The sequence below is a fragment of the Cupressus sempervirens genome, chromosome 7 (assembly GCF_028749045.1).
Source record: "Cupressus sempervirens isolate cs-2001-9-10 chromosome 7, ASM2874904v1, whole genome shotgun sequence".
Taxonomy (NCBI): domain Eukaryota; kingdom Viridiplantae; phylum Streptophyta; class Pinopsida; order Cupressales; family Cupressaceae; genus Cupressus; species Cupressus sempervirens.
The window spans coordinates 861,103,562-861,130,971 of record NC_143124.1 but is presented as its reverse complement, the minus strand read 5'-3'; the positions used below and the strand labels follow the sequence as shown (position 1 = coordinate 861,130,971).

The window sequence follows — 27,410 nt, the reverse complement described above, 5'->3', positions numbered from 1 at the left end:
ATCCGAGAGTGAAGTAGCTCAAATTCAAAAAAAATTACTTATGCTTGTGATAGCATGAAATCTTGGATCCACAATCTATTGTGACATTAAAATCTCCTAAAATGTTAAAGATCATCTATAATTTTAGGATAGAATATAGCACATTGAGATGACCATTATCCAATTTGAGATCTTGTTCAAGGAGACATTATTTTTCTTGAGTGAATTGCAAAAGGGACCCAAAACCGTCAAACTTGCAAATCTCAAAAACCATCCTTCAAAAAAAGCAATAGGGGTCGGAGGTCGATCCCACGGAGCATCAAAAAGCTCATAGAGAATTTACATTAACAAAAGTATAAAGATCACTAGTTATAGAAAAGCAAAAATACCAAATAAGAAAAGACACAATCAAGAGAAAAAACAAGGGCGCTTTAAGAGGGATAGCTTTGTCATCTACCAGGTCCTTTAGCTCTCGATCCCACCAGAGAAGGCTATCGATAGCCTTTCCCCAGGTCCTTCCCACATTTGTCCTAACAATGCCTTTTCTTTTCTTCTTTTCTCGATGTTTCTTGATAGAAGAACCACCTCCACAATGCATTTATGCACCATGCCTCTATTAATTGTGATCGAATTCTCTATCTCACCCTTAAGCCTTTTGATTCGTTCCTTGCTTGTTGCACAACCTAGAAAATCATTTTTCATTTTCATGTTTTCAACCCTAACATTTGGGTTATCGATCGTTAGGAAAAGAAAGATTTAATATTGGTAAGCTAATTTTTGTTCGAGTTGAGGGAGCTTCCTAATTTCACCTCTAATCCCAAGGAATTGTGTAATAAGTTCCTCGAGACCTCCATTTGAACTCCCCAGATTGACTCTTCCTTTTTTTCAGCTATTGATAAATTATTTTGACACGTCCTTGCCACATCCCTTACTGTCTTCCAGGAAGCGATTTACACCGTGTTCATAAAATTTCCCATGTCACATCATCCTCTCTTGTTTGCTCCGCATTCTAAATAGAGGGGACTTTCCATGCATTGGCATGCAAGAGCTGTTGTCAACGTTAAATTTGAGACTTAGCCTTGTTCTGAATGATCAACCAACCCCACATAGCAATCATCAACATTAATATGGACTCAGACTTGCTCAAGAAAACATTGCTAACGTGTTAATTTATCTTAATTTTAAATCATGCTCAAGATAACATTATTAATGTAGAGCTTTATCTTAATTAAGAACAGATAGTGTTGGACGCTATTAATTCAAAACTTGTGGTAATAAATAATAGGGAGCATCTATATGCACCAATACTGTGACAAAAGTCATTTCATGAACTGCGAAGAATATTCAACTATTCGACATGATAGAGGTGAACGGTGAAGGTGCATAGATGTATGGTTTTCCCTTGTCCAAACAATATGGATATTGACTTAGCGAATCTCAAAGAAGGGTTTTAAGAAATATATTATTTTATTGCAACTTGTGACCAACTGTAAAAAGTACACATTCGTAGAAAAAATAAAGTTCATATGTCGAATGCATTCAAAAAGGTGTATTGTATGATTATTCATAACCATACATATTGTAATTTATGACATGAATTATTAACGCGGTAATATGTTTCATGTAAACTTCACCAGCATGAGATAGATTTGGTACTTGAAATATAATGGCAATTAAACAATACTGTCATCAGATGTCGATTTCAACATTTTGCTAAAAGTGGTATTCCATGCCACTCTGAATATAAAACAGTGATAAAGTGTCGTGCCTTGAGAATATTGGAAAAACGGAGTAGAAATATGGATTTTTTCCCCCCCAACTGAATATGAATTATGATAAAAAGACATTAGAATAAACTCGAGAGTCATATCCTCAATGAAATCCTCTTTTATTTAGAAGACACCACGACAATAGAAGGAAGCCATGGAAGATAAATCCTAGCTAAGATGTACTTACGGGGAATCAAATTTGGGCCTCCACAACGAGAACACAAAATCTTAATAGATTAAGATCGACAACTTGGACAGCTGTACAATAAATTTATAGTTTGGCATCCAGATGACGGTGTCACTAATCCTTTTTAGACTTTAACTAGATCAAAAAGAACTTTGAACACTCGTTTCTTGACTCACGTATCATGGTATGAAAAGCCATCTCCAAATACGTAAAAGCTTTGAACTCGTCTCCCAAGATTTAAGTAAAAATCATCCTGTTTGGGCAACACTTTGGTGGGATTTAAATATTCTCCTGTTAATTCTGTTAATTCTGTAACGAGCTCAACATGTACTTTTGCATACCATCCAAGAGCATAATGAGCAACATAAAAAGAATTTCAAACATGCCATCACTCTTAGATTGATGCCAATATTTGGCTTCATCACCAAGACGAGATACTGGAGGGAACCATTGTAGAGACATCACACTCGATTTTCTAGGCCACAACATATGCGAGGGAAGGTTGTTGGGAACGGTTTTTAAATTTATTCACAATCATTCACAGGGATACAAATTATTTTCAACGTGATACGTCAACAATTGCTGAGAATATTAAGCATGTAGATGCAAATACAAAGGATACCTTATCTTTTAAAGTTGATTATATTATCTATGTTCACGTGAAGAGTTAAAAAGGATAACTAATTGCACTCTATCATGTGGTTTGTAAGTCTACATTATCATTTGTTGCAAGAACTATGAACCAAATACTCAGAGGAGGAGCAGAAAAAAAATTCATTAATGGATAGAAGAGAAACAATGAGCCCTTGTGTAACTAAAGAAATTGCAATGCTCAACACCAGTATTACAAATTTTAAGCGTCCAACAACCTTTTTTTATTGAAATAAATATCTCATGGTGGAGAAGGTTGAAAGTGTCATCTATTGGTAGAACTAGTATGTATGACCAATAATTAAATTTGGAATTTGGAATTATTTTATTTCGAAAGACAACAAGGTATTAATGACTATAATTAAATGAACTTAATTCATAATCAGGTTTTTGGAACCTCCCATTTATTGCTAATACAAACTTCCCAATCCGGTTGTAAAGATCTTAAGATTTTATTTAAAAAATCCTGCCATGAGAGCATGCTCTTTTCATGCATTGAACGGCCCATTAATCGAGCTAGAGCCAGTGGCAAACGTTCAGGGGGCGACGTGTATGATGTCAATTAATTGTGTCAATTCTCTTATTGTAGCTATGCTAGAGAAAATCTTATCGAGCGCATGGAACAAAGCATCTGATTGAACCCACACGAAACCCAAGAATAAACAAATTCCCCCTTATTTCAGAGGCTCCATACCTCAGTTTTATGTCAATTTTATTGTAAAATATAACTTATTACCATACCAGATGGTGATGCCATACTTAGTTAATGCAAGACCATGTTATTGACTCATTTTGACTTTCCCAGTTCACTTTTCACGGCTAAAGTAAAAGACTATTACGATCTTTTGTATAAGATTATGATGGACATGATTATTGTACGACATAATTCAGCAATAGTTTGAAGAAATACTTCACTTTACACTCCCCAAGCACACTTGATTATCCTCCCAATTTTTTTTTTAACATGTAATTTTCCCCCCCATGGCACACTTCTTTTTCCATTTAGTCAAATTCAAAGTCTCTTCAAATACTTCAATTTCAGCACTTGCTCTTTTAGAGATTGGCTTTATTGCTCCATATACATATCTCCAATATTGTTAAGAAATATTTGACTCACAATGTACTTGGCATTTCCCATGCACTTTGTTTTTCTTTTATTTATACTTTTAGCTGCTGGGAGTTGCATGCCTACATTCTATGTAGTTGCCCTTATTTTGGAAATTGCTTACTCATACCTGATTGTAGTATAAAGTGGATCAAATATTGTACTTTTTAATATAATGGAATGTTTAGTTTTAGCCGATTTATCAATCTAATAATTACGTTCATGCTTTCTCCTTCAATTACAACTGTCTGATCTTGACTCACATATGTTAGTCAGTATCAACATCATTATAGCAGTTACCAGTTTTGGTAAATTTAAACACAAATTTCCTAGAGTCCATTGAGAGATCTAAGTTATAATTTTGAAGTATGAATCAACCCTGTGATCTATTTAAGAGCTTGACTCAAGTGCAATTTTGCGACCTAACATGCCTCAAAAAGATGTTTTGTTACACATTCCGAGAACAAGTCAACATATAACATCCACTATGGTTAGAAGTCCTCAATTTATCTGGTCTTCCTAATAGATTCAGATTGAAGTGTTCATATAGACGAGAAAAGAATCCATTTTATGTTTTGTTTTCGACTTGGGTCAAGCCTCATTACATCATCTGGGAAAGATAGAGTATGTTGTTGGCCTCATGTGTTGCAGAAAATAGAGTGGAGAGTGAAGTAGCCCGAATTCAAAATATTTTACTTATGCTTGTCATAGAATGAAATCTTGGAGCCACATTCTATTGTGACATTAAAATCTCCTAAGCTGTTATAGATCATCTATAATTTCAGGATAGAATATAGCACATTGAGATGACCATTATCCAATTTGAGATCTCGTTCAAGGAGGCATTATTTTTGCTTAAGTGAATTGCAAAAGGGTCCCAAAACCGTTAAACTTGCAAATCTAAAAAACCATCCTTCAAAAAAAGCAATAGGGGTCGGAGGTCAATCCCATGGAGCATCAAAAAGCTCATAGAGAATTTACATTAAAAAGAAGTATAAACATCACTAGTTACAGAAAAGCAAAAATACCAAATAAGAAAAGACACAATCAAGAGAAAAAACAAGGGCGCTTTAAGAGGTATAGCCCCGTCATCTACCAGGTCCTTTAGCTCTTGATCCCATCAGAGAAGGCTTTCGATAGCCTTTCCCCAAGTCCTTCCTTCATTTGTCCTAACAATGCCTTTTCTTTTCTTCTTTTCTCGATGTTTCTTGATAGAAGAACCACCTCCACAATGCATTATGCACCATGCCTCTATTAATTGTGATCAAATTCTCTCTCTCACCCTTAAGTCTTTTGATTCGTTCCTTGCTTCTTGCACAACCTAGATAATCATCTGTCATTTCCATGTTTTCAACCTTAACATTTGGGTTCTCGATCGTTGGGAAAAGAAAGATTTAATATTGGTAAGCTATTTTTTGATGGAGTCGAGGGAGCTTCCTAATTTCACCTCTAATCCCAAGCACTTGTGCAATAAGTTCCTCGAGACCTTCGTTTGAACTCCCCAGATTGGCTCTTCCTTTTTTCCAGCTATTGCTAAATTATTTTGACACGTCCTTGCCTTCCGAGAAGCGGTTTACACCGTGTTCATAAAATTTCCCATGTCACATCATCCTTTCTTGTTTGCTCCACATTCTAGATAGAGGGGACTTTCCATGCATTTTCATGCAAGAGTTGTTATCAACATTAAATTTGAAACTTAGCCTTGTTTTGAATGATCAACCAACCCCACGTAGCAATCATCAACATTAATCTCACCTCAGAGTTGGTGAAGAAAACATTGCTAATGTATAAATTTATCTTAATTTTAAATCATGCTCAAGATAACGTTGTTAATCTAGAGCTTTACTTTAATTAAGAACAAATAGTGTTGGACGCTATTGATTCAAAACTTATGGTAATAAAGAATAGAGAGGATCTATATGCACCAATACGGTGACAAAAGTCATTTCTTGAACCGTGGAGAATATTCAGCTATTCAACATGATAGAGGTGAACGGTGAAGGTGCATAGACGTACAATTCTCCCTTGTTCAAGCAATATGGATATTAACTTAGCCAATCTCAAAGAAGGGTTTTAAGAAATATATTATTTTAGTGCAACTTGTGACCAACTGTAAAAAGTAGACATTCATAGAAAAAATAAAGTTCACGTGTCGAATGCATTCAAAAAGGTGTATTGTATGATTATTCATAACCATACACATTGTAATTTATGGCATGAATTATTAACGTGCTAATATGTTTCATGTAAGCTTCTCCAGCACGAGATGGATTTGGTACTTGAAATATAGTGACAATTAAACAATACTGTCATCAGATATCGATTTCAACATTTTGTTAAAAGTGGTATTCCATGCCACTCTGAGTTTAAAACAATGATAAAGTGTCGTGCCGTGAGAATACTGGAAAAAGGGAGTAGAAATATAGATTTTTCCCCCCAACTGAATATGATTTTTGATAAAAACAAATTAGAATAAACTCGATAGTCAACTCTTCAATGAAATCCGCTTTTATTTAGAAAGCACCCCGCCAATAGAAGGAAGCCATGGAAGATAAATCCCAGCTAAGATGTACTTATGGGGAATCCAATTTGGGCCTCCACAATGAGAACACAAAATCTTAATAGATTAAGATCGACAAGTTGGACAGCTGTACCATAAATTTATAGTTTGGCATCCAGATGACGGTGTCACTAATCTTTTCTAAACTTTAACTAGATCAAAAAGAACTTTGAACACTCGTTGCTTGACTCCCGTATCATGTTATGAAAAGCCATCTACATATACGCAAAAGCTTTGAACTCCTCTCCCAGGATTGAAGTAAAAATCATCCCGTTTGGGTAACACTTTGCTGGGATATAAATATTCTCCTGTTAATTCAGTAAGAAGTCGAAAATAAAGGCTATTGATATGAGCTAATGCATCTTCTTCTGAACATTCAGGATGATCCTTCATATATGAAGAAATTGCGGACGCTGTTTGTCCATGGAGCTTGTCATCCTTCATAAGCATATAAGAAAAGGTTAATATTGTACTCACGATTTAAAAGTTATATGTATTTGATTTTCAAATTAAAATGTAAGAAGACAGACCTGAAAGTCATGAACATCATCAACTAAGCGGCCGGTCAACCATAAGAGCTCATAGAATCTTGATTTATTGAGAAATATTTTCTCGATATCAAATTATGATATATGTAACCCGGAAATTGACTTAGCCAATCTCAAAGAAGGGTTTTAAGAAATGCATTATTTTAGGGCAACTTGTGACCATCTTTTAAAAGTAGACGTTCGTAGAAAAAATAAAGTTCACACGTGGAATGCATTTAGAAAGGTGTATTGCATGATTAAATTCATAACCATACATATTGTGACTTATGACTTAGCCAATCTCAAAGAAGGGTTTTAAGAAATATATTATTTTAGTGCAACTTGTGACCGACTGTGAAAGGTAGACATTCATAGAAAAAGAATAAAGTTCACGCGTGGAATGCATTCAAAAAGGTGTATTGCATGATTGGATTCATAACCATACATATTGTAATTTATGACATAAATTACTAACGTGGTAATATGTTTTATGTAAACTTCTCCAGCATCAGATAGATTTTGGTACTTGAAATATAGTGGCAATTATAAAATACTTTCATCGGATATCGATTTCAACATTTTGTTAAAAGTGGTATTCCATGCCACTCTGAGTTTAAAACACTGATAAAGTGTCGTGCCGAGAGAATATTGGAAAAGCGGAGTAGAAATATAGAATTTGTTTCCCCCAACTGAATATGAATTATGATAAAAACACATTAGAATAAACCCGAGAGTGAACTCTTCAACGAAATCCGCTTTTATTTAGAAAGCACCCCGACAATAGAAGGAAGCCATGGAAGACAAATCCCAGCTAAGATGTACTTATGGGGAACCGAATTTGGGCCCCCACAACGAGAGCACAAAATCTTAATAGATTAAGATCAACAACTTGGACAGCTGTACAATAAATTTATACTTTGGCATCCAGATGATGGTGTCACTAATCTTTTCTAAACTTTAACTAGATCAAAAAGGACTTTGAACACTCGTTGCTTGACTCCCATATCATGGTATGAAAATCCATCTCCAAATACGTAAAAGCTTTGAACTCCTCTCCCGAGATTGAAGTAAAAATCATCCCGTTTGGGTAACACTTTGTTGGGATTTAAATATTCCCCTGTTAGTTCTGTAAGAAGTTGGAAATAAAGGCTATTGATATGAGCTAATGCCTCTTCTTCTGAACATTCAGGATGATCCTTCATATATGAAGAAATTGCCGACGCTGTTTGTCCATGGAGCTTGTCGTCCTTCATAAGCATATAGAAAAAGTTAATATTGTAATCACGATTTGAAAGTTGTACGCGTGCATTTAATTTTCAAATTAAGATGTAAGCAGACAAACCTCAAAGTCATGAACATCATCAACTAAGCGCCCGGTCAACCATACGAGCTCATAGAATCTTGATTTATTGAGAAATATTTTCTCGATATCATCATCTTCCAAACCAGGAACTGCTAGGAGGATGGGGTGCAATGATAATAGTCCACTTGCTCCGGTCGTCGAGGCAACCTTTATGTACTCATTATAGTTTGGAACATATTGACCTTCTTTCCATTGCGCCGTCTTTAAACTAGCTTCAGCGTATTCGGCCCACTGAAACAAAATATTCATATTAAATACGGAAATAAAAATAAATGTTTCTTGTAATACTACCCCATTTCTACATAACGTATGAATTAAGATAAGATTATAATTTCAACTAGAACTTATTTAGGGCAAGTATGCATACCGCTTTTGTAATGAACTGCATCATGTCACGTCCTTGGATTTGAGTTGCCTCACTTGTCAATTCACGTAATGTTTTGAAAATAAATGCCACAATTCTCTTGTAATTGTCTGGAATACTTTGTATGATGGAAATGTTCCAACCTTGAACGATAGCCTTGGTAACGAGTTCAACTTGCTCAAGTGTCAAGTAATCATCGAAAAGATCATCTAACAGAGAGACGAGAGTTGCTGCTTTGGCCAAAGCTATTCTGCTGCTACCAAACTCTGCGTTATCAACAGCACTAACTGCCAACAGATAATATTCAATTGAGCGCTCCCTCACTGCAATCAATTTCGAGACTCCAGAATTTTGCCACCAACTGCAATGAAAAATAATCAAATTAATTTGTACTTTAATTTCCAGTTGAATTGGAATCAAAACACAAACGACCATCCCAATTTGAAAAAGTGAGATGATTAATAGCGCCTCATATGGTTGGAAGGTCTAATATGAAGACCACTAATTGACTTAACAAGTGACACGACAAAGTATGGTACAAACTGGGATGTAGATTGTTATGGCGTGGATTTTGTAGGAGATATGGTTTCTGTTAAACCGTAGGAAATATAATGCTGTTATCTAATAATTACCTGGAAAGTTTCTTCGTTTCCATTTTGTATATATATTGCAATATATTGAAATCCAATTTGGCCAAGTCTAAAACGATTTTGTCCTTCAACCTGAAAAATAGAGAAATGTATAAGTAAAAAATTTAAAAAATTAGAATTATGATATTTGTAACCCGGAAAAAGTAATTTGTATGATAACATTGCGCAGCAGCTCTTACCTGGAAACATCCAATTCATATATCTCTATATAACTTCGTGCCTCCCATCGAGAGAAAGTGGAAGGCCATTGATATTGGAGGGCGTATTCAGCCTACATAATCGAAGAGGAGCCGAAATTGTAATCAGTATAAAGCATAAAGTTTGTGTAGCTTCATGGCTTGAAAAACAATCGACAAATTCATTACCTCTTTCAGAAAACTGTCGTGCTCTATATCTTGAGATTTGTCTAATAATTGTCTAAGATAAGCAGAGCTGAAGACTTTAGCGTCTTCCATGACCGCCTCTCCAAGAAATGACATGCTTGAAGCTCTTAAGAGGTTGATCATACTTGTGATCATGTGTTGCTCATCACCACGGGAAATGAAGTGCCCTTTATTGTCCTCGAAGTTGTCGAATACGTCTTTTTTCAATGCACAATCAATAATTAGTGATTTGAAATTGGCTTATAGGTTACTAGATCCATAAAAGAATCACGAATTACGAATTATTCATATGGGTACCTGCGGACACATCATAACGAAAGAGTCGAAGCACTCTGAGTCCCAAAGCCGTGGCATTCAAATCCTTTGTAGCGCTTTCGCAGCCTAATCCTATCCCGGCACTTGCATCCCAACAGCTGCATCCATTTAATACACAATTTTAACACTTGGTATTTTAGTTTTAACAAACCAAATCTAAATTTAACAAGAGAGGATTTTAACACACTTTCTAACGTTAATGCTTGTAAGAGGGAATATGATTTGAAGTACAGACCCGTAAACGAAATCAAGAGCCGCTTTTATTTCAGCCTGAAAATATCGATCTATTCCCAGACATTGCAATGCATCGACCATTTGAAGGCGATGGATTAGATCGCCGTCTCCACCTCCACTGATCTGCGTCTCTTTGAACAAGATTTTGACTTGTTTAACCAGTGTGTCAACACGCTCACGGTATTCAGATGCCTGAAAAATATATCAACGAGTATCAATGAGTATTATGCGTGGAGAAGAAGAATAATATGTAGGAATTAATGAAACGGAGATCATACCCATAGATAGTATGGTGTTTCCATAGATTGCACAAACTCATCATCCCACAGATTTAATGATTTTTCTGGAACTGTTTCCACCGAACTCTGCTCTCCCTTCAAAATACACATGCTCTCTAATCCAAATATCCAATATCCAAAACTGGACAGATTTTTACAAGCTGAATGCTGAATGCTGAATGCTTAATGCTCAATGTTTACTGCTTCCGATCGCTGCTATTTATACTGCCACTGCCAAGTCCCAGCCTTGAATTTTCAGCCTCGTGTTTCTCTTGTGTCTAACAATGCTAATGATTAAAATAATACACAAATATATATGTATTCCTCACAGGTCAAGGAGGTGGTCGAAGTTTCCCTGAGAGGCGTGGGAAATATGAAATGCTTTTGGCTTTCCAAATGCCACTCCATCTGATTGCTCACGTGCATATGCATTGGAAATCATACTCAACATTACGAATGCCTTCAAAAATTAAAATATTTTGTCTAGCTTTTCAACATGCTCGTTGTGGACAGCCAATATATTAAAAATAACAGATTTGATGATAGAATATTTGACTGATCACGAGTTCATTATTATTATAATTATAATTGTTTCATTTGGTTATGGTTTTAATAAACTACGTAATGTCAAACTCATAATTTCGTTTATACCAAGTATTTGTTGTCAAACTTATAATTTCGTTTATACCACGTGTTTGTTGATCGATTAAATTTGCAACTACTGAGATATGTTATAAAATGTAGATTGTTTGTTTCATTTGTAATCTGAATAAGAAAAATAATAATAAACAAACTCTTGATTATGAATTTATTTAATAAATATAGTTAAAACAATTCAATTAAAATATGAAATCCCATGACAAGCACATGTCAACTAAAAGGTACAAGTATCGAAATATAATATTTTTAAAAAGAATTGAAATAAAAAAGACAACTCTCTACCCTATTTAATTAACTTTTTTTGGTTTTGTTAAAATTAAAAAACTCAAAAAAGAGGAAAACAAAAATGGAATTAAATGCTAAGTAAGAAAAATACCTAGTGACTTGCCTCCACACGACCCATGGTTGTGGGGAATTTAGAAGCTCTAGATTCAACTTTTTCTTGATATGCATGAATTTATGGCGAAGAATCCTCAGAAGAGCCTTCTAAATATAGCGTAAGGCTTTGATTTTTGCACAGGAAAATCGTTCAAATCAACGGTCCTGAGATCAACAAGAATGCCAATCAACAATGTACGAAGATCTCTCTAAGGTGACTATGTAGTGGCAATCCAAGGGCTTTGATACCATGTAATATTTGTCCCTCGACAACAATCGAATATTTAGAGGTTATTGAACAGTACAAAAGAAAGAGAGACAAAAAGGATAAGAACAAACTATATTCTCGTTAATGATGTAATAATAGCTTATTACAATAGATGATGAATGAGTATAGTGTAGATGTGCCTCCTTATATAGACAAGGAAATAAGAGACCGTGACAACTAAGGTGAAATCACGTCATATATGTATATATATTCTTTATCCATGTTTTCTCTCGAACATTTAAAATTTCCCTATATATTTTGTAATCTCTCTCTAAAATTGGCAAAAACATTCATAATCTTTGAAACATGTCCCCCCATCCCACACTGTCCTTGTCTTAGAAATGCAGAGTAGCGTTGGAGCCAATAGAGTCAGAATTGAGTGACAGATGTAATAGAAGAATGATTGAGTACAGATTTTGCTTCTGAGTCTTCTCACATTTCTCGATATTACAAACTACACCGTGAACATAGAATTATAATTAAATATAGTATGTGGAAATTGTAGTTTTAATCACATTTAAGATATCTAGACCACTCAATTGTTGTGGTCTGTTGGATGTTGACACATGTGCATCAAATAAATATTAGAGTTTTTTGAAGCTTGACAATTTTCTTTGACCAGATTTCTCCACTTTGGATGATTTGGCCATTTAAAATAGCACCTTTTCTAGAAACTTTGATTTCAAACTTAGTTATAATCTTTTAATTTATAATATGAAGTCAATACATCTAATTCATCATTTTCATTTAGCAAAGTATTGATTATCATGCCACATTCACTAGTAGAGAAAACAAATCCACAATTACATGAAATGTGAGGAGACTGGCCATAAATTTTTATTATAATACATGTTAATCTAAAGTTTCCATGTTTTCAACCCTAGCAAAACTTAGGTTCTCGATCTGTAGGAAAAGAAAGGTTCAATGTTTTCAAGCCTAGCATTTAGGCAATTTCTTGTTGTTTCCATGTTTTCAACCCTAGCATTTGGGTTCTCAATCTCTAGGAAAAGAAAGATTTAAAATGGGTAAGCCCATTTTTGATTGATTTGAGGGAACCTCCGAATTTCACATTTAATCAGAATGACTTGTGCAATAGGTTTTCTCGAAAGCTTTGTTCTAACTCCGCAGATTGCCTCTTCCATCTTTCTAGCTATTGATTAACTTTTTTGGACACATCCTTGCCACTTCCCTTAATATTTTTCAAGAATCTATTTATACTGTCGTCATAAAAATCTCCCATGTTTCTTTCTTGCACACTCCGTCTTCTAAATAGAGGTTATCTTAAATTTCCACAAACCATTCAACGATGAGGAGACCTATAATGTGTCACTATTAGATGTGCGTGATGCATTTTTTGGGACAACCACACATGTAAAGCATCGTTGCATCTAAAAGTCTAGGCAATGCAATATTTTATGAAATTGGATAATGAAAGTGCTAGGGAGCTAGGGAATGTCCTACATTAATTACTTCTCTCATTACTATAAAACATGGTGTAGGCATTTAATATCTCAAAATAGTCTCTCATTACTACAAAACATAGTGTATGCATTTTATATCTCAAAATGGACCTTCTCTATTACCAACGATTCAATGCAAAGAGACAGGGTCGGTCATACACATAGCATTTAGATGTCTAGGTAATTACTCTTAAAACCAAGGATGAACTATTTGAATGGATAGTAATACCTTTTGGGTTGACTACTGTCTCTACCACTTCCTTGAGGACAAAGAATGACATTTTTCGACCTTTCTCTGCCGCTTATTTTGGTCTATCTGGATGACATATTCGTGTTTGGAATAATAGGGGATGAAGATATCCAACATGTTGAGAAATATCCCTAAACATTGCAATAAGAGAAACTCGGGCAATAAACAAAAGTTCCGACTTGGCGCGGAAAACATTTAGTAGAATTGTGATGAAGGGACTTTGTAGGGTCATAAATTTTGACTAGGTTATCCTATTGACACAGAACTTGATTAGGATATGTACTGTGGGACACATAATGTGAGGCATCAAATATGGGTCACTAGCTTGCAAGATTTTCATATCAATATTTACGTAAGAAATTTTCAGCACTTATTAAGCTTAGACTTCTGATTGCATCAGTTGGCGCAGTGTTGTACTTTTGTGGTCACCAGAAAAAAACTTTTTCTGATTTTTTTTTATGGCATTCATACTAATTTCTCCAAATTTTTGTAGAAAACTAATAGAGGCCCTGAGAAAGTCAATGGTGTTGGATTCATTTATGAGCTCAATCCTCTAGGATCACCTTAAAATTCAAAATGATTCTTTTAACGATGGATTAGATTGATATTGGACATTACATCACACTAAATGTGAATATGTTTGCTTGCATCTACACACGAAAGGTCAAGAGGTATGATTAGAAAATATGATGACACGTGTGTTTCACTCCTATGGCACGAGACAACTAACATGGCAACGATTAAATGATCAAGGAATTAAGAAGGGAATGCAAAGTTAAGATAATATAAGATCACATTAGACCTAATGCTTTTAGAGGTATTCCTAGGACACAAATAAGTATGTGAACATGACTCAATAGTGAGCTAGCTAGGTAATTATCTTATTCACACCTAAACCTACATTACATCCATAGGTGAATAAGATAAGGTGTTCAATTAAATGGCACCCAATATCATGTGGATGTATCATCCCAAGTATCCCTAAATACTAGAAGAGAGCATGGTATACGCAATTTCTTTTGATCATGCAATACGAGGCTCCACAGGGTATAGAATCACTCTAAACATGTTTAGGATGCCTGCCATTGGTTCCTTCAGGTGATGTTCTCCTAGCCAAAATAAATGAGCCATTTCCATATTTGAAGGAGGTAGAGAAAACATCCACTTTCGTTGAGAAGAAGATTCATCACATCGAACAACAAGATCAAGATGTACTTTTGCATACCATCCAAGAGTATAATGAGCAACATATAATTTTTTTTGAACATGCCATCACTCTTATGTTGATGCCAATATTTGGTTTCATCACCAAGAAGAGATACTGGAGGGAACCATAGTAGAAACATCACACTCATTTTTATGGGCCACACCATATGCGAGGGAAGGTTGTTGGGAACAGTTTTGAAATGTATTCACAATCATTCATAGGGATACAAATTATTTTCAACGTGATACCTCAACAATTGCTGAGAATATTAAGAATGGAGACGCAAATAAAAAGGATACCTTATCTTTTAAAGTTGATTATATTATCTATGTTCACGTGAAGAGTTAAAAAGGATAACTAATTGCACTCTATCATGTGGTTTGTAACTCTACATTATCATTCGTTGCAAGATCTATGAATCAAATACTTAGAGGAGGAGCAGAATCAAAATAAATTAATGGATAGAAGAGAAACAATGAGCCTTTGTGTAACTAAATAAATTGTTATGCCCAACACAAGTATTACAAATTTTAAACATCCAACAACCTTTTTAGATTGAAATAAATATCTCATGGTGGATAAGGTTGAAAGTGTCATCTATTGGTAGAACTAGTATGTATGACCAATAATTAAATTTGGAATATGGAATTATTTTATTTCAAAAGACAACAAGGTGTTAATGAGTAAAATGAATTAAACTTAATTCATAATCAGGTTTGGGAACCTCCCCTTTATTGCTAAAACAAACTTCGCAATCCGCTCGTAAAGATCTTAAGATTTTATTTAAAAAATCATGCCATGAGAGCATGTTCTTTTCATGCATTGAGTGGCCCATTAATCGAGCTATAGCCAGTGGCAAACGTTCATGGGGCTACATGTATGGTATCAATTAATTGTGTCAATTATCTTATTGTAGCTATGCTAGAGAAAATCTTATTGAGCACATGGAACAAAGCATCTGATTGAACCCACACGAAACCCAAGAATAAACAAATCCCCCTTATTTCAGAGGCTCCATGCCTCTGTTTTATGTCGATTTTAATGTAAAATATAATTTATTACCTTACCGAATGGCGATGCCATACTTAGTTAATGCAAGACCATGTTATTGACTCATTTTGACTTTCCCAATTCACTTTTCATGGCTAAAGTAAAAGACTGTTACGATCTTTTGTATAAGATTATGATGAACATGATTATTGTACGACATAATTCAGCAATAGTCTGAATAAATACTTCACTTTACGCTCCCCAAGCACACTTGATTATCCTCCCAATCTTCTTTTTAACATGTAATTTCTCCCCCCCCGCCATGCCATAGTTCTTTTTCCATTTAGTCAAATTCAAAGTCTCTTAAAATATTTCAATTTCAACACTTGTTCTTTTAGATACTGGCTTTATTGCTCCATATACGTATCTCCAATACTGTTAAGAAATATTTGACTCACAATGTACTTGGCATTGCCCATGCACTTCGTTTTTCTTTTATTTATGCTTTTAGATGTTGGGAGTTGCATGCCTGCGTTCTATGTAGTTGCTCTTATTCTGGAAGTTGCTTACTCATACCTGATTGTAGTATAGAGTGGATCTAATATTGTACGTTTTAATATAATGCAATAATGGAATATTTAGTTTTCGCCCATTCATCAATCTAATAAGTTACGTTTATGCTTTCTCTTTCAATTACAACTGTCGAATCTTGACTCACATATGTCAACGAGCATCAATAACATTATAGCAGTTACCAGTTTTGGTAAATTTAAACACGAATTTCCTAGAGTCCATTGAGAGATCTAAGTTATAATTTTGAAGTATGAATCAACCCTATGATCCATTTAAGAGCTTGACTGAAGTGCAATTTTGCGACCTAACATGCCTCAAAAAGATGTTTCTTTACACATTTCGAGAACACGTCAACATATAACATCCACTATGGTTAGAAGTCCTCGATTTATTTTTTCTTCTTGATAGATTCAGATTGAAGTGTTCGTATAGACGAGAAAAGAATTCATTGGATGTTTTGTTTTCAACTTGGGTCAAGCCTCATTACATCTTCGGGGAGAGATAGAGTATGTTGTTGGCTTCATGCGCTGCAGAAAATAGATCCGAGAGTGAAGTAGCTCAAATTCAAAAAAAATTACTTATGCTTGTGATAGCATGAAATCTTGGATCCACAATCTATTGTGACATTAAAATCTCCTAAAATGTTAAAGATCATCTATAATTTTAGGATAGAATATAGCACATTGAGATGACCATTATCCAATTTGAGATCTTGTTCAAGGAGACATTATTTTTCTTGAGTGAATTGCAAAAGGGACCCAAAACCGTCAAACTTGCAAATCTCAAAAACCATCCTTCAAAAAAAGCAATAGGGGTCGGAGGTCGATCCCACGGAGCATCAAAAAGCTCATAGAGAATTTACATTAACAAAAGTATAAAGATCACTAGTTATAGAAAAGCAAAAATACCAAATAAGAAAAGACACAATCAAGAGAAAAAACAAGGGCGCTTTAAGAGGGATAGCTTTGTCATCTACCAGGTCCTTTAGCTCTCGATCCCACCAGAGAAGGCTATCGATAGCCTTTCCCCAGGTCCTTCCCACATTTGTCCTAACAATGCCTTTTCTTTTCTTCTTTTCTCGATGTTTCTTGATAGAAGAACCACCTCCACAATGCATTTATGCACCATGCCTCTATTAATTGTGATCGAATTCTCTATCTCACCCTTAAGCCTTTTGATTCGTTCCTTGCTTGTTGCACAACCTAGAAAATCATTTTTCATTTTCATGTTTTCAACCCTAACATTTGGGTTATCGATCGTTAGGAAAAGAAAGATTTAATATTGGTAAGCTAATTTTTGTTCGAGTTGAGGGAGCTTCCTAATTTCACCTCTAATCCCAAGGAATTGTGTAATAAGTTCCTCGAGACCTCCATTTGAACTCCCCAGATTGACTCTTCCTTTTTTTCAGCTATTGATAAATTATTTTGACACGTCCTTGCCACATCCCTTACTGTCTTCCAGGAAGCGATTTACACCGTGTTCATAAAATTTCCCATGTCACATCATCCTCTCTTGTTTGCTCCGCATTCTAAATAGAGGGGACTTTCCATGCATTGGCATGCAAGAGCTGTTGTCAACGTTAAATTTGAGACTTAGCCTTGTTCTGAATGATCAACCAACCCCACATAGCAATCATCAACATTAATATGGACTCAGACTTGCTCAAGAAAACATTGCTAACGTGTTAATTTATCTTAATTTTAAATCATGCTCAAGATAACATTATTAATGTAGAGCTTTATCTTAATTAAGAACAGATAGTGTTGGACGCTATTAATTCAAAACTTGTGGTAATAAATAATAGGGAGCATCTATATGCACCAATACTGTGACAAAAGTCATTTCATGAACTGCGAAGAATATTCAACTATTCGACATGATAGAGGTGAACGGTGAAGGTGCATAGATGTATGGTTTTCCCTTGTCCAAACAATATGGATATTGACTTAGCGAATCTCAAAGAAGGGTTTTAAGAAATATATTATTTTATTGCAACTTGTGACCAACTGTAAAAAGTACACATTCGTAGAAAAAATAAAGTTCATATGTCGAATGCATTCAAAAAGGTGTATTGTATGATTATTCATAACCATACATATTGTAATTTATGACATGAATTATTAACGCGGTAATATGTTTCATGTAAACTTCACCAGCATGAGATAGATTTGGTACTTGAAATATAATGGCAATTAAACAATACTGTCATCAGATGTCGATTTCAACATTTTGCTAAAAGTGGTATTCCATGCCACTCTGAATATAAAACAGTGATAAAGTGTCGTGCCTTGAGAATATTGGAAAAACGGAGTAGAAATATGGATTTTTTCCCCCCCAACTGAATATGAATTATGATAAAAAGACATTAGAATAAACTCGAGAGTCATATCCTCAATGAAATCCTCTTTTATTTAGAAGACACCACGACAATAGAAGGAAGCCATGGAAGATAAATCCTAGCTAAGATGTACTTACGGGGAATCAAATTTGGGCCTCCACAACGAGAACACAAAATCTTAATAGATTAAGATCGACAACTTGGACAGCTGTACAATAAATTTATAGTTTGGCATCCAGATGACGGTGTCACTAATCCTTTTTAGACTTTAACTAGATCAAAAAGAACTTTGAACACTCGTTTCTTGACTCACGTATCATGGTATGAAAAGCCATCTCCAAATACGTAAAAGCTTTGAACTCGTCTCCCAAGATTTAAGTAAAAATCATCCTGTTTGGGCAACACTTTGGTGGGATTTAAATATTCTCCTGTTAATTCTGTTAATTCTGTAACGAGCTCAACATGTACTTTTGCATACCATCCAAGAGCATAATGAGCAACATAAAAAGAATTTCAAACATGCCATCACTCTTAGATTGATGCCAATATTTGGCTTCATCACCAAGACGAGATACTGGAGGGAACCATTGTAGAGACATCACACTCGATTTTCTAGGCCACAACATATGCGAGGGAAGGTTGTTGGGAACGGTTTTTAAATTTATTCACAATCATTCACAGGGATACAAATTATTTTCAACGTGATACGTCAACAATTGCTGAGAATATTAAGCATGTAGATGCAAATACAAAGGATACCTTATCTTTTAAAGTTGATTATATTATCTATGTTCACGTGAAGAGTTAAAAAGGATAACTAATTGCACTCTATCATGTGGTTTGTAAGTCTACATTATCATTTGTTGCAAGAACTATGAACCAAATACTCAGAGGAGGAGCAGAAAAAAAATTCATTAATGGATAGAAGAGAAACAATGAGCCCTTGTGTAACTAAAGAAATTGCAATGCTCAACACCAGTATTACAAATTTTAAGCGTCCAACAACCTTTTTTTATTGAAATAAATATCTCATGGTGGAGAAGGTTGAAAGTGTCATCTATTGGTAGAACTAGTATGTATGACCAATAATTAAATTTGGAATTTGGAATTATTTTATTTCGAAAGACAACAAGGTATTAATGACTATAATTAAATGAACTTAATTCATAATCAGGTTTTTGGAACCTCCCATTTATTGCTAATACAAACTTCCCAATCCGGTTGTAAAGATCTTAAGATTTTATTTAAAAAATCGTGCCATGAGAGCATGCTCTTTTCATGCATTGAACGGCCCATTAATCGAGCTAGAGCCAGTGGCAAACGTTCAGGGGGCGACGTGTATGATGTCAATTAATTGTGTCAATTCTCTTATTGTAGCTATGCTAGAGAAAATCTTATCGAGCGCATGGAACAAAGCATCTGATTGAACCCACACGAAACCCAAGAATAAACAAATTCCCCCTTATTTCAGAGGCTCCATACCTCAGTTTTATGTCAATTTTATTGTAAAATATAACTTATTACCATACCAGATGGTGATGCCATACTTAGTTAATGCAAGACCATGTTATTGACTCATTTTGACTTTCCCAGTTCACTTTTCACGGCTAAAGTAAAAGACTATTACGATCTTTTGTATAAGATTATGATGGACATGATTATTGTACGACATAATTCAGCAATAGTTTGAAGAAATACTTCACTTTACACTCCCCAAGCACACTTGATTATCCTCCCAATTTTTTTTTTAACATGTAATTTTCCCCCCCATGGCACACTTCTTTTTCCATTTAGTCAAATTCAAAGTCTCTTCAAATACTTCAATTTCAGCACTTGCTCTTTTAGAGATTGGCTTTATTGCTCCATATACATATCTCCAATATTGTTAAGAAATATTTGACTCACAATGTACTTGGCATTTCCCATGCACTTTGTTTTTCTTTTATTTATACTTTTAGCTGCTGGGAGTTGCATGCCTACATTCTATGTAGTTGCCCTTATTTTGGAAATTGCTTACTCATACCTGATTGTAGTATAAAGTGGATCAAATATTGTACTTTTTAATATAATGGAATGTTTAGTTTTAGCCGATTTATCAATCTAATAATTACGTTCATGCTTTCTCCTTCAATTACAACTGTCTGATCTTGACTCACATATGTTAGTCAGTATCAACATCATTATAGCAGTTACCAGTTTTGGTAAATTTAAACACAAATTTCCTAGAGTCCATTGAGAGATCTAAGTTATAATTTTGAAGTATGAATCAACCCTGTGATCTATTTAAGAGCTTGACTCAAGTGCAATTTTGCGACCTAACATGCCTCAAAAAGATGTTTTGTTACACATTCCGAGAACAAGTCAACATATAACATCCACTATGGTTAGAAGTCCTCAATTTATCTGGTCTTCCTAATAGATTCAGATTGAAGTGTTCATATAGACGAGAAAAGAATCCATTTTATGTTTTGTTTTCGACTTGGGTCAAGCCTCATTACATCATCTGGGAAAGATAGAGTATGTTGTTGGCCTCATGTGTTGCAGAAAATAGAGTGGAGAGTGAAGTAGCCCGAATTCAAAATATTTTACTTATGCTTGTCATAGAATGAAATCTTGGAGCCACATTCTATTGTGACATTAAAATCTCCTAAGCTGTTATAGATCATCTATAATTTCAGGATAGAATATAGCACATTGAGATGACCATTATCCAATTTGAGATCTCGTTCAAGGAGGCATTATTTTTGCTTAAGTGAATTGCAAAAGGGTCCCAAAACCGTTAAACTTGCAAATCTAAAAAACCATCCTTCAAAAAAAGCAATAGGGGTCGGAGGTCAATCCCATGGAGCATCAAAAAGCTCATAGAGAATTTACATTAAAAAGAAGTATAAACATCACTAGTTACAGAAAAGCAAAAATACCAAATAAGAAAAGACACAATCAAGAGAAAAAACAAGGGCGCTTTAAGAGGTATAGCCCCGTCATCTACCAGGTCCTTTAGCTCTTGATCCCATCAGAGAAGGCTTTCGATAGCCTTTCCCCAAGTCCTTCCTTCATTTGTCCTAACAATGCCTTTTCTTTTCTTCTTTTCTCGATGTTTCTTGATAGAAGAACCACCTCCACAATGCATTATGCACCATGCCTCTATTAATTGTGATCAAATTCTCTCTCTCACCCTTAAGTCTTTTGATTCGTTCCTTGCTTCTTGCACAACCTAGATAATCATCTGTCATTTCCATGTTTTCAACCTTAACATTTGGGTTCTCGATCGTTGGGAAAAGAAAGATTTAATATTGGTAAGCTATTTTTTGATGGAGTCGAGGGAGCTTCCTAATTTCACCTCTAATCCCAAGCACTTGTGCAATAAGTTCCTCGAGACCTTCGTTTGAACTCCCCAGATTGGCTCTTCCTTTTTTCCAGCTATTGCTAAATTATTTTGACACGTCCTTGCCTTCCGAGAAGCGGTTTACACCGTGTTCATAAAATTTCCCATGTCACATCATCCTTTCTTGTTTGCTCCACATTCTAGATAGAGGGGACTTTCCATGCATTTTCATGCAAGAGTTGTTATCAACATTAAATTTGAAACTTAGCCTTGTTTTGAATGATCAACCAACCCCACGTAGCAATCATCAACATTAATCTCACCTCAGAGTTGGTGAAGAAAACATTGCTAATGTATAAATTTATCTTAATTTTAAATCATGCTCAAGATAACGTTGTTAATCTAGAGCTTTACTTTAATTAAGAACAAATAGTGTTGGACGCTATTGATTCAAAACTTATGGTAATAAAGAATAGAGAGGATCTATATGCACCAATACGGTGACAAAAGTCATTTCTTGAACCGTGGAGAATATTCAGCTATTCAACATGATAGAGGTGAACGGTGAAGGTGCATAGACGTACAATTCTCCCTTGTTCAAGCAATATGGATATTAACTTAGCCAATCTCAAAGAAGGGTTTTAAGAAATATATTATTTTAGTGCAACTTGTGACCAACTGTAAAAAGTAGACATTCATAGAAAAAATAAAGTTCACGTGTCGAATGCATTCAAAAAGGTGTATTGTATGATTATTCATAACCATACACATTGTAATTTATGGCATGAATTATTAACGTGCTAATATGTTTCATGTAAGCTTCTCCAGCACGAGATGGATTTGGTACTTGAAATATAGTGACAATTAAACAATACTGTCATCAGATATCGATTTCAACATTTTGTTAAAAGTGGTATTCCATGCCACTCTGAGTTTAAAACAATGATAAAGTGTCGTGCCGTGAGAATACTGGAAAAAGGGAGTAGAAATATAGATTTTTCCCCCCAACTGAATATGATTTTTGATAAAAACAAATTAGAATAAACTCGATAGTCAACTCTTCAATGAAATCCGCTTTTATTTAGAAAGCACCCCGCCAATAGAAGGAAGCCATGGAAGATAAATCCCAGCTAAGATGTACTTATGGGGAATCCAATTTGGGCCTCCACAATGAGAACACAAAATCTTAATAGATTAAGATCGACAAGTTGGACAGCTGTACCATAAATTTATAGTTTGGCATCCAGATGACGGTGTCACTAATCTTTTCTAAACTTTAACTAGATCAAAAAGAACTTTGAACACTCGTTGCTTGACTCCCGTATCATGTTATGAAAAGCCATCTACATATACGCAAAAGCTTTGAACTCCTCTCCCAGGATTGAAGTAAAAATCATCCCGTTTGGGTAACACTTTGCTGGGATATAAATATTCTCCTGTTAATTCAGTAAGAAGTCGAAAATAAAGGCTATTGATATGAGCTAATGCATCTTCTTCTGAACATTCAGGATGATCCTTCATATATGAAGAAATTGCGGACGCTGTTTGTCCATGGAGCTTGTCATCCTTCATAAGCATATAAGAAAAGGTTAATATTGTACTCACGATTTAAAAGTTATATGTATTTGATTTTCAAATTAAAATGTAAGAAGACAGACCTGAAAGTCATGAACATCATCAACTAAGCGGCCGGTCAACCATAAGAGCTCATAGAATCTTGATTTATTGAGAAATATTTTCTCGATATCAAATTATGATATATGTAACCCGGAAATTGACTTAGCCAATCTCAAAGAAGGGTTTTAAGAAATGCATTATTTTAGGGCAACTTGTGACCATCTTTTAAAAGTAGACGTTCGTAGAAAAAATAAAGTTCACACGTGGAATGCATTTAGAAAGGTGTATTGCATGATTAAATTCATAACCATACATATTGTGACTTATGACTTAGCCAATCTCAAAGAAGGGTTTTAAGAAATATATTATTTTAGTGCAACTTGTGACCGACTGTGAAAGGTAGACATTCATAGAAAAAGAATAAAGTTCACGCGTGGAATGCATTCAAAAAGGTGTATTGCATGATTGGATTCATAACCATACATATTGTAATTTATGACATAAATTACTAACGTGGTAATATGTTTTATGTAAACTTCTCCAGCATCAGATAGATTTTGGTACTTGAAATATAGTGGCAATTATAAAATACTTTCATCGGATATCGATTTCAACATTTTGTTAAAAGTGGTATTCCATGCCACTCTGAGTTTAAAACACTGATAAAGTGTCGTGCCGAGAGAATATTGGAAAAGCGGAGTAGAAATATAGAATTTGTTTCCCCCAACTGAATATGAATTATGATAAAAACACATTAGAATAAACCCGAGAGTGAACTCTTCAACGAAATCCGCTTTTATTTAGAAAGCACCCCGACAATAGAAGGAAGCCATGGAAGACAAATCCCAGCTAAGATGTACTTATGGGGAACCGAATTTGGGCCCCCACAACGAGAGCACAAAATCTTAATAGATTAAGATCAACAACTTGGACAGCTGTACAATAAATTTATACTTTGGCATCCAGATGATGGTGTCACTAATCTTTTCTAAACTTTAACTAGATCAAAAAGGACTTTGAACACTCGTTGCTTGACTCCCATATCATGGTATGAAAATCCATCTCCAAATACGTAAAAGCTTTGAACTCCTCTCCCGAGATTGAAGTAAAAATCATCCCGTTTGGGTAACACTTTGTTGGGATTTAAATATTCCCCTGTTAGTTCTGTAAGAAGTTGGAAATAAAGGCTATTGATATGAGCTAATGCCTCTTCTTCTGAACATTCAGGATGATCCTTCATATATGAAGAAATTGCCGACGCTGTTTGTCCATGGAGCTTGTCGTCCTTCATAAGCATATAGAAAAAGTTAATATTGTAATCACGATTTGAAAGTTGTACGCGTGCATTTAATTTTCAAATTAAGATGTAAGCAGACAAACCTCAAAGTCATGAACATCATCAACTAAGCGCCCGGTCAACCATACGAGCTCATAGAATCTTGATTTATTGAGAAATATTTTCTCGATATCATCATCTTCCAAACCAGGAACTGCTAGGAGGATGGGGTGCAATGATAATAGTCCACTTGCTCCGGTCGTCGAGGCAACCTTTATGTACTCATTATAGTTTGGAACATATTGACCTTCTTTCCATTGCGCCGTCTTTAAACTAGCTTCAGCGTATTCGGCCCACTGAAACAAAATATTCATATTAAATACGGAAATAAAAATAAATGTTTCTTTCTTGTAATACTACCCCATTTCTACATAACGTATGAATTAAGATAAGATTATAATTTCAACTAGAACTTATTTAGGGCAAGTATGCATACCGCTTTTGTAATGAACTGCATCATGTCACGTCCTTGGATTTGAGTTGCCTCACTTGTCAATTCACGTAATGTTTTGAAAATAAATGCCACAATCCTCTTGTAATTGTCTGGAATACTTTGTATGATGGAAATGTTCCAACCTTGAACGATAGCCTTGGTAACGAGTTCAACTTGCTCAAGTGTCAAGTAATCATCGAAAAGATCATCTAACAGAGAGACGAGAGTTGCTGCTTTGGCCAAAGCTATTCTGCTGCTACCAAACTCTGCGTTATCAACAGCACTAACTGCCAACAGATAATATTCAATTGAGCGCTCCCTCACTGCAATCAATTTCGAGACTCCAGAATTTTGCCACCAACTGCAATGAAAAATAATCAAATTAATTTGTACTTTAATTTCCAGTTGAATTGGAATCAAAACACAAACGACCATCCCAATTTGAAAAAGTGAGATGATTAATAGCGCCTCATATGGTTGGAAGGTCTAATATGAAGACCACTAATTGACTTAACAAGTGACACGACAAAGTATGGTACAAACTGGGATGTAGATTGTTATGGCGTGGATTTTGTAGGAGATATGGTTTCTGTTAAACCGTAGGAAATATAATGCTGTTATCTAATAATTACCTGGAAAGTTTCTTCGTTTCCATTTTGTATATATATTGCAATATATTGAAATCCAATTTGGCCAAGTCTAAAACGATTTTGTCCTTCAACCTGAAAAATAGAGAAATGTATAAGTAAAAAATTTAAAAAATTAGAATTATGATATTTGTAACCCGGAAAAAGTAATTTGTATGATAACATTGCGCAGCAGCTCTTACCTGGAAACATCCAATTCATATATCTCTATATAACTTCGTGCCTCCCATCGAGAGAAAGTGGAAGGCCATTGATATTGGAGGGCGTATTCAGCCTACATAATCGAAGAGGAGCCGAAATTGTAATCAGTATAAAGCATAAAGTTTGTGTAGCTTCATGGCTTGAAAAACAATCGACAAATTCATTACCTCTTTCAGAAAACTGTCGTGCTCTATATCTTGAGATTTGTCTAATAATTGTCTAAGATAAGCAGAGCTGAAGACTTTAGCGTCTTCCATGACCGCCTCTCCAAGAAATGACATGCTTGAAGCTCTTAAGAGGTTGATCATACTTGTGATCATGTGTTGCTCATCACCACGGGAAATGAAGTGCCCTTTATTGTCCTCGAAGTTGTCGAATACGTCTTTTTTCAATGCACAATCAATAATTAGTGATTTGAAATTGGCTTATAGGTTACTAGATCCATAAAAGAATCACGAATTACGAATTATTCATATGGGTACCTGCGGACACATCATAACGAAAGAGTCGAAGCACTCTGAGTCCCAAAGCCGTGGCATTCAAATCCTTTGTAGCGCTTTCGCAGCCTAATCCTATCCCGGCACTTGCATCCCAACAGCTGCATCCATTTAATACACAATTTTAACACTTGGTATTTTAGTTTTAACAAACCAAATCTAAATTTAACAAGAGAGGATTTTAACACACTTTCTAACGTTAATGCTTGTAAGAGGGAATATGATTTGAAGTACAGACCCGTAAACGAAATCAAGAGCCGCTTTTATTTCAGCCTGAAAATATCGATCTATTCCCAGACATTGCAATGCATCGACCATTTGAAGGCGATGGATTAGATCGCCGTCTCCACCTCCACTGATCTGCGTCTCTTTGAACAAGATTTTGACTTGTTTAACCAGTGTGTCAACACGCTCACGGTATTCAGATGCCTGAAAAATATATCAACGAGTATCAATGAGTATTATGCGTGGAGAAGAAGAATAATATGTAGGAATTAATGAAACGGAGATCATACCCATAGATAGTATGGTGTTTCCATAGATTGCACAAACTCATCATCCCACAGATTTAATGATTTTTCTGGAACTGTTTCCACCGAACTCTGCTCTCCCTTCAAAATACACATGCTCTCTAATCCAAATATCCAATATCCAAAACTGGACAGATTTTTACAAGCTGAATGCTGAATGGTGAATGCTTAATGCTCAATGTTTACTGGTTCCGATCGCTGCTATTTATACTGCCACTGCCAAGTCCCAGCCTTGAATTTTCAGCCTCGTGTTTCTCTTGTGTCTAACAATGCTAATGATTAAAATAATACACAAATATATATGTATTCCTCACAGGTCAAGGAGGTGGTCGAAG

The 27,410-nt window shown here is 35.1% G+C and overlaps 2 protein-coding genes across 2 annotated transcripts; both read right to left on the bottom strand.

Annotated features, from left to right (window-relative positions):
* Nucleotides 1-7,728: 7,728 nt before the first annotated feature.
* On the bottom strand, nt 7,729-10,476 carry LOC149550183 (alpha-humulene synthase-like). The gene is made up of 9 exons (XM_089795037.1): nt 10,366-10,476; nt 10,089-10,279; nt 9,836-9,951; nt 9,521-9,735; nt 9,335-9,426; nt 9,138-9,227; nt 8,509-8,866; nt 8,121-8,372; nt 7,729-8,025 (listed from the first exon to the last, which is right to left on the bottom strand). The coding sequence occupies exons 1-9, from the start codon at nt 10,474-10,476 to the stop codon at nt 7,729-7,731; spliced, it is 1,722 nt and encodes a 573-aa protein (XP_089651163.1).
* A 13,943-nt stretch (nt 10,477-24,419) lies between these two features.
* On the bottom strand, nt 24,420-27,171 carry LOC149550182 (alpha-humulene synthase-like). The gene is made up of 9 exons (XM_089795035.1): nt 27,061-27,171; nt 26,784-26,974; nt 26,531-26,646; nt 26,216-26,430; nt 26,030-26,121; nt 25,833-25,922; nt 25,204-25,561; nt 24,812-25,063; nt 24,420-24,716 (listed from the first exon to the last, which is right to left on the bottom strand). The coding sequence occupies exons 1-9, from the start codon at nt 27,169-27,171 to the stop codon at nt 24,420-24,422; spliced, it is 1,722 nt and encodes a 573-aa protein (XP_089651161.1).
* Nucleotides 27,172-27,410: the final 239 nt, after the last annotated feature.

What these genes read in the sequence shown, in the direction of transcription:
- LOC149550182 (XM_089795035.1), bottom strand. Translation starts at nt 27,171, where the DNA reads ATGTGTATTTTGAAGGGAGAGCAGAGTTCGGTGGAAACAGTTCCAGAA. An exon ending in ACGACAGTTTTCTGAAAGAG is followed by an intron (nt 26,122 to 26,215) that starts GTAATGAATTTG and finishes TCGATTATGTAG; the next exon opens with GCTGAATACGCCCTCCAATA. An exon ending in TATGAATTGGATGTTTCCAG is followed by an intron (nt 25,923 to 26,029) that starts GTAAGAGCTGCT and finishes TCTATTTTTCAG; the next exon opens with GTTGAAGGACAAAATCGTTT.
- LOC149550183 (XM_089795037.1), bottom strand. Translation starts at nt 10,476, where the DNA reads ATGTGTATTTTGAAGGGAGAGCAGAGTTCGGTGGAAACAGTTCCAGAA. An exon ending in TCGTTATGATGTGTCCGCAG is followed by an intron (nt 9,736 to 9,835) that starts GTACCCATATGA and finishes CATTGAAAAAAG; the next exon opens with ACGTATTCGACAACTTCGAG. An exon ending in TGCAGTTCATTACAAAAGCG is followed by an intron (nt 8,373 to 8,508) that starts GTATGCATACTT and finishes ATTTTGTTTCAG; the next exon opens with TGGGCCGAATACGCTGAAGC.